The sequence below is a fragment of the Populus trichocarpa genome, chromosome 13 (assembly GCF_000002775.5).
Source record: "Populus trichocarpa isolate Nisqually-1 chromosome 13, P.trichocarpa_v4.1, whole genome shotgun sequence".
Taxonomy (NCBI): Eukaryota; Viridiplantae; Streptophyta; class Magnoliopsida; order Malpighiales; family Salicaceae; genus Populus; species Populus trichocarpa.
In genome coordinates this window covers 15060461-15066460 of record NC_037297.2, presented here as the reverse complement: position 1 = coordinate 15066460, position 6000 = coordinate 15060461, and the positions used below count along the sequence as shown (strand labels likewise).

The 6000-nt window shown below is 33.8% G+C and overlaps 1 protein-coding gene across 2 annotated transcripts; it reads right to left on the bottom strand.

Moving 5' to 3' along the window:
- Nucleotides 1-457: 457 nt before the first annotated feature.
- On the bottom strand, nucleotides 458-2827 carry LOC7464728 (EPIDERMAL PATTERNING FACTOR-like protein 6). Of its 2 annotated transcripts, none has more exons than XM_002319378.4 (3): nucleotides 2000-2827; nucleotides 1726-1775; nucleotides 458-878 (listed from the first exon to the last, which is right to left on the bottom strand). In XM_002319378.4, exons 1-3 carry the CDS (start codon nucleotides 2136-2138, stop codon nucleotides 648-650), a joined length of 420 nt encoding a protein of 139 aa, XP_002319414.2. In that variant the 5' UTR covers nucleotides 2139-2827; the 3' UTR covers nucleotides 458-647. The 2 variants fall into 2 exon arrangements, with proteins under 2 accessions (XP_002319414.2, XP_024439185.1); XM_024583417.2 differs by having other exon boundaries at nucleotides 2352-2827.
- Nucleotides 2828-6000: the final 3173 nt, after the last annotated feature.

Sequence of the window (6000 nt, the reverse complement as noted above, 5' to 3'; positions counted from 1 at the left end):
AAGCAGCAAACTCCATACTTCCAGATTCTCTTGAGCCCGTCTCTTTTTTATTTTTTATTTTTTTTTCATACTGTAGTCCTGAATTCCACATCCTTGTTGTTTGTATTAATTATAGATTAGTTCGCAGGGTAGAACGAGGTTTAATAATCACTAGCTGAATATCCAAAATTAGGAATATCCACAAGGGGAAATCATTCTTCACAAATGTACTAGAAGGAGAGTGAATCATCAAGTTATTTGATCAAAAGTTGTATACTACGCAGTGGTCAGTGTCACAAAAATTGACCTTGTAAACACTTGTTTAAGTTCACAAAATGAAGGCATAAACACTTTGTGGCACTTAATATCAGGTAGTGCTAACATCATATATATATATATATATATATATATATGCTTTGCATAAAAAGTAAATAGTGATGCTTTTATATATATATATAGATCCTATTAATTCTCCTCATGAACAATTTTCACAGTAGAATTTATAATTAGCGAGCAATAATCTTGCGCCATGTAGTCAATACACAAGCAAGTAATTTCATCGACTGGAGTTCTTTTCTTCTTCTTCCTCTTCTTGTTTTTTTTTTTTTTTTCCAAAAATGAAGAAAAAACCCTTAAAAAGACCTAGCTAATAGCATGATTACATATCATCATGGCATGTACAACTTGTTCCCACATTTGCACCTCCATGCTTCGGGGTAATACTCAGCAGTCACCGGAGTCCCCGGCGGCACGGGCACATGCACCGGCTTGCATGGGGTGCACTTGCCACACTTTGATGTGCACCGTGGTGGGGATGACCCTGGGCCACTCAAAAACCTCCTTGCCATGCTCAAAGAAACCTCCATTGGGTCCCCGTAACCTCTTGTTTTCTCAAACTCCTATAAAAATACCAAAACCCATTAATTACCCGATAATTATTACAACTTTCTTGCAAGAAAATCAATCAGTCAAAAATTAATTAGTATAGTACCAATCAGGTGCATAGTACACATAAAATTTTGCACACAATAATTACCTAAAGGACTTAGGTTAGGTTAGCTCAATTTGCCACTTGGTGAATGATCCTTACATGTGCTAACGTGCGCAAAATGAACACCACAAGAGGACGAGCAGAGGAGCTCACGAGAAGACATTGATAGATGGGACATGGAATTTAGAGTACATGGACATAGTTCCGGTTAAACCGCTTAGCACTGGTGGCGCAAGTTACCGAGACTCATGGAAAACAAGACAAAAATGTTAAGCAGTAAAGAAAAAGAATTTTCGGACTGGCTAACGTGCGCCGGATGGAATGGTGAGCATACAAGGGGCCACTAGTACAGTCCTTCACTGTACTGTGCTGACTAATAAACCCTAATCATATGCCTGATGGTTCCATTGGATCAGCAGGTTACAAGATCATAACTTCTGTTTTTTTCATTTCGATCATAAATAGAAGATTAAAAATTTGTGAATGTAGCTAGGCAGTAGACACAGCTTGGTTATTTCTGTTCAGAAATAAGAAAGGGAGACAGCTTGATTATTATTCACCCTAATGGGAAAGAGGAAAATATAGGGGACTGGTAAAAAAAAAAGTAATTAATCATATTAGAATTAAATTCTTGAGATATTCCTTTTAATTTGTAATCATATGGGAAATTGTTTGAAGCATTGATAGCATTATTAATCAATACTCTAGCTAGCCAGGTGAGGCGCAAGGGACCAATTAATTTTAACCAAACTCACCTGAAAATAAAAATTACGAGCTTTTCCGGATAATGGGCACCTGATGATGCCTGCAAGAAAGTTAATTACAACATGTTAGAACATAAATGGAATTAGGGGGAGGAAGAACAATTAAGAACATGGAGAAAATAATTAAGAAAAAAAACCAACGAAGATGGGCATTTCTTATTCCTTAATTGCAACAAGTGGAAGTGAATTAGTGATGGTGATGGTGGTTACCATTAAAGCTTAAAGAAGAGTACTTGAGAGAGAATTAGTGAGAGCTAGATCTTACCTAGACATGTAGTCTTGGAAGAGATGGTGCTGAAGAGTGCAACAAATGACAAGAAGAAGAAGATGGTGAAAGAAACACATTGAAAGAGAGAGGGTTCCTTGTTGAAGAAGATGAGTGATCTTTTGCTCTTCAACTCCATTAAAAAGTAGAAAGAACTATAAAGCTAGCACTAAGAATTCCCTTCAAGGAGGCAAATACACCAAGCAGCTAGCCAGCTAATATATAGGGAGATTGACTGAATGGGGGAGTCTTGCTTAAACTTTCTTCCTGTCTTCTTTGACTCTTTAAGATTTGGGTGATCTACACTAATGGTCACAGAAACTGGAGTTGAATAGTAAGAGAAACAAAATACCTAACATCTTATCCTTCTTGTTAGAGTAACACAACATTCACTTTTGAATAACTCTTTCTGTCTTTCTCCATGTCTCTGTCTCTCGAGAATCTTGATATAGTGAGTAGTCGTAGCAGGTAACTAGGTATTTGTGTGTAAGTGGGGGTGGTTGCAATGGAAATATATGTGGAAAAAGAGAGGTTTTTGGAAAGAAAGAATTGATTTGTGTGTGTGAGAGAGGGAGATGGTGAATCTAAGTTATTTGGATAATGGGTTCCTAAGCTTTACCATGTTTGAGTCTTGGATTCTCTTTGCAGGCTTTCTTCACTGTCTTTCTATGTTTTCCAGACCAGGCAAAGAAAATTGCATATAAACAACAAACAAACACTATTCAGTATTCACCTCTCCCTTCCTTCCTGCCCTGTGCTCCCTATGGCTATGGCTATGGCTAGCTTGCTAGCTCCTGCCACACCACTCTATGGTCTCCTTTTTCCAATTGACCCCGACACCTCATGTTTGCTTTTTCCTATATATATTTTTTTTTTGCCCGTTCTTTCTTTCTTTGAAAAATACTTTTTAAAAAAAAAGAATTGAATATTTTTAAATTATTTTTTAAATATTTTTAAGATTGTTTTCATACAATAATGTTAAAAATAAAATTTTAAAATAAAAGATATTATTTCAATATATTTTCAAGTAAAAAAACACTTCAAAAAATAAATATTACCATATTATTAAACAAAAAACAGCACATTTTTCTTTTCTCTTTTCTCGTTTTTTTTTTCTTTTTTAGCCTTCTTCCCTCCCTAAATTGAATAATTAAATGATAAAATAAAATTAAAAAATATTATATATGAAACACCTAATTACATTTTCTAGTTAAGTAATCTCCCTTGCAACACTATATATAACATGATACTAATGGTTTTCCCATTCAAGTAAATATATGATATAGTAAAACTGTTAGTAATTTTATTTTATGTTGGCAGTCTAATTAAATCCATATTAAAACTGTAATATGCAGCCAGGAACTGTTATTGGACACACACACACACAGAGACAATGGACTTTGGTCGGTTGTCATTGCTGCAAAATTCAAGACCCAAAATTTCTGTTCAAATTTATTACATTGAAAGCAAGAGGTACTTGTTGTCTGCCTTAGTATGTGCTAGTAAGCCTCTCTAGCTAGACCATTTGGTTCATTTCTTGAACCATTTACATTATTTAAGGGGTCGTTAAAAATATAATTCTTATTATAATTCTTAATTTGAATAAAATAAAATCAATATTTTATAATATCACGAATACAAAATATTAAGATTACTGTTATAAATCATGGTTTTGATTTTTTATGAAAAATAGTTATAATATTGATGCATTTCTTTTTTTGTTGGAAAATTTTGTTTTTATTCTCAATGGACATGTTTTTCAATTTTTTGTTGGAAAAGAAAAACCCGAAATGAAAAAGAAAATTGAAATAAGAAAGGAAAACAAAATTCACTAGATTCCCAAGGCAAGGACTTGAAAACAAAATCAAAACAAAGGGTGTAAGATGCCTGAGTTGTACATAAATGGTCGCTTTGTGATGGACTAAATTCCAAGGAGTGTACTCCCCATGGTCCTAATGATCTTTCAATTCTTCCCTTTGTCTTTCTAAAAAAGGACGAACTTTTCTAATATTCTAATTAAACACCCCAATTTCCCTTCCTTAATCTCCCTTTCTTTTCCTTTTTCCTATCCCCTTCCTGGTTAAAACTTCAATGCTTATCAAAAACAAGTAAGCAATATCAAGAGTCACACTCCAATACCATTTCTAGTACTACTAGCATAATGTCAGGGTTCTCATTAATTTTCCAATAAATTCCATAACCACACGTTTTCACACATCATGAAATAACATTTGCTATCAGAATTTTACATATTAGCTAGTGATTGTTCCGTTGGTATTTAGACACTGATTTTGTCGAGAAAACATTTGCTATTATTTGTTAAGGTGAAAGTCTTATTATTTTTCATACAGTACAAACATTATAGTTTTCATGCATATATGATCTAACTAGAAATCATCTCATGCACAAAAAAATCATTGATAGTTCACATCAAAACTGTCTTTATTTGAAAATTATATTTCTTCGAGACGTCATACGTCAAAGTCTCAAACGATCACAACTGATTTAACTCATCAATCAACGGTCGAAGACAATCATCTATATTCCTACCAGAACTGTCAGGACTGGGTATGATCATAGATAAGAACATGAACTTCGACCTCATACACATTATCAGTGGCAAATTATAAACAATGAGTACCATTGTAATTAAGTCTCGGATGGATTTAATCGACAGATTTAAACTCATCAGGAAGTCTGTCTGTAAAAATGACATGTCATCGTACTTCTTGGTTTTCTTTTTCATTCTTTCTTTTCTTATTGTAATTTTCTCGGTATATACCGAGAAAATATTTACTTCGGTGTTTATCGATGTATACAACAAGAGACTATATATTCTGTCAGTAAAATTCATCGCAATCTCCCAACGAAAAAATTTCATTAGTATTTTCATTTGTATTTGTCAATTTTTTGATAGTATTTTAAAAAAACATAAATTCATTTCAAAACTTAATTAGAGACAGATTTATTTTATGTCTCCGTCTCCGTGCTTTCAATCAAATGTATTTGTATCCCTTTTATACTTGTTCTTTCTATGGTAAGAAACTAACCAAATACAAGAAATTTCCATTCACCAAAACAAGTTAGCCCTTGTCCACACTTATACAAGGGTCGGAATCTATGGTTTCAATGGTTCCTTGATGAGTTTGAGAAATGTAGTACAAAAACATGGCAAATATGTCAAAGGGGGTAATCAATTATGTGAAGCTAGCTAGCATTTTTAATAAGGTTTTTTTTCCTTCTCTTTTCTCAAAAAAGGGCAATCAACTACATGCATACAAACATCACAATCCATGTTCTATTCTCCTGGCCTTCGTGTCCATAACAATGAATAGGTTGTGGCAAGCGTGCGTGCATGGGTGTAGTAGATGTGGATGTGGAGAAAAAGAAAAGTCTCGATCCTGCACTTGCACTATAACTCATAACTCGTTCCTATGCTTTTGTTCACTTCTCAAGCCTCTAATATGCCTTCCCAACGCCCCTAGATTCTTGTCCCCCATGCATGAAGATTGAAGCAGTGTTGATTTTTTAAATGGTTAGGGTATTCTTCAACAAATTTCCATGCACTAATATTAAATTTCTCCCATCTTAGATCTTAAATAATTAATTAATTGGGACGACGATTTCAAAATTGCTTGAAATCAAAGTGTAAGAACATCTTCAAAAATTAACAAGATGAAGAAAGATCGATTTTGGAATTTTTAGAAACTTTGAGAAGACGAGACATCCCTAAATCCAATATTCTTGATCATTTTTTGTATAAATTAATATATTTTTAAATTCAAATTCAGATATAATTCTTTTTGCTCAAAAACTCAAGGGAATGCATGAAGTCCTAAGGTCCATGCATATAAATTCTAAAAAATACATCATAACTGTTTCAAAACCCAAATTGACCGTTCCCCACCAAAGCCTGGGGTTTGATAGTAATATGTATGGGAAATGTGAGGGTGACATGTGAAGGCAATTATCCATCCTGACACGCCCATCTCCATTATTTA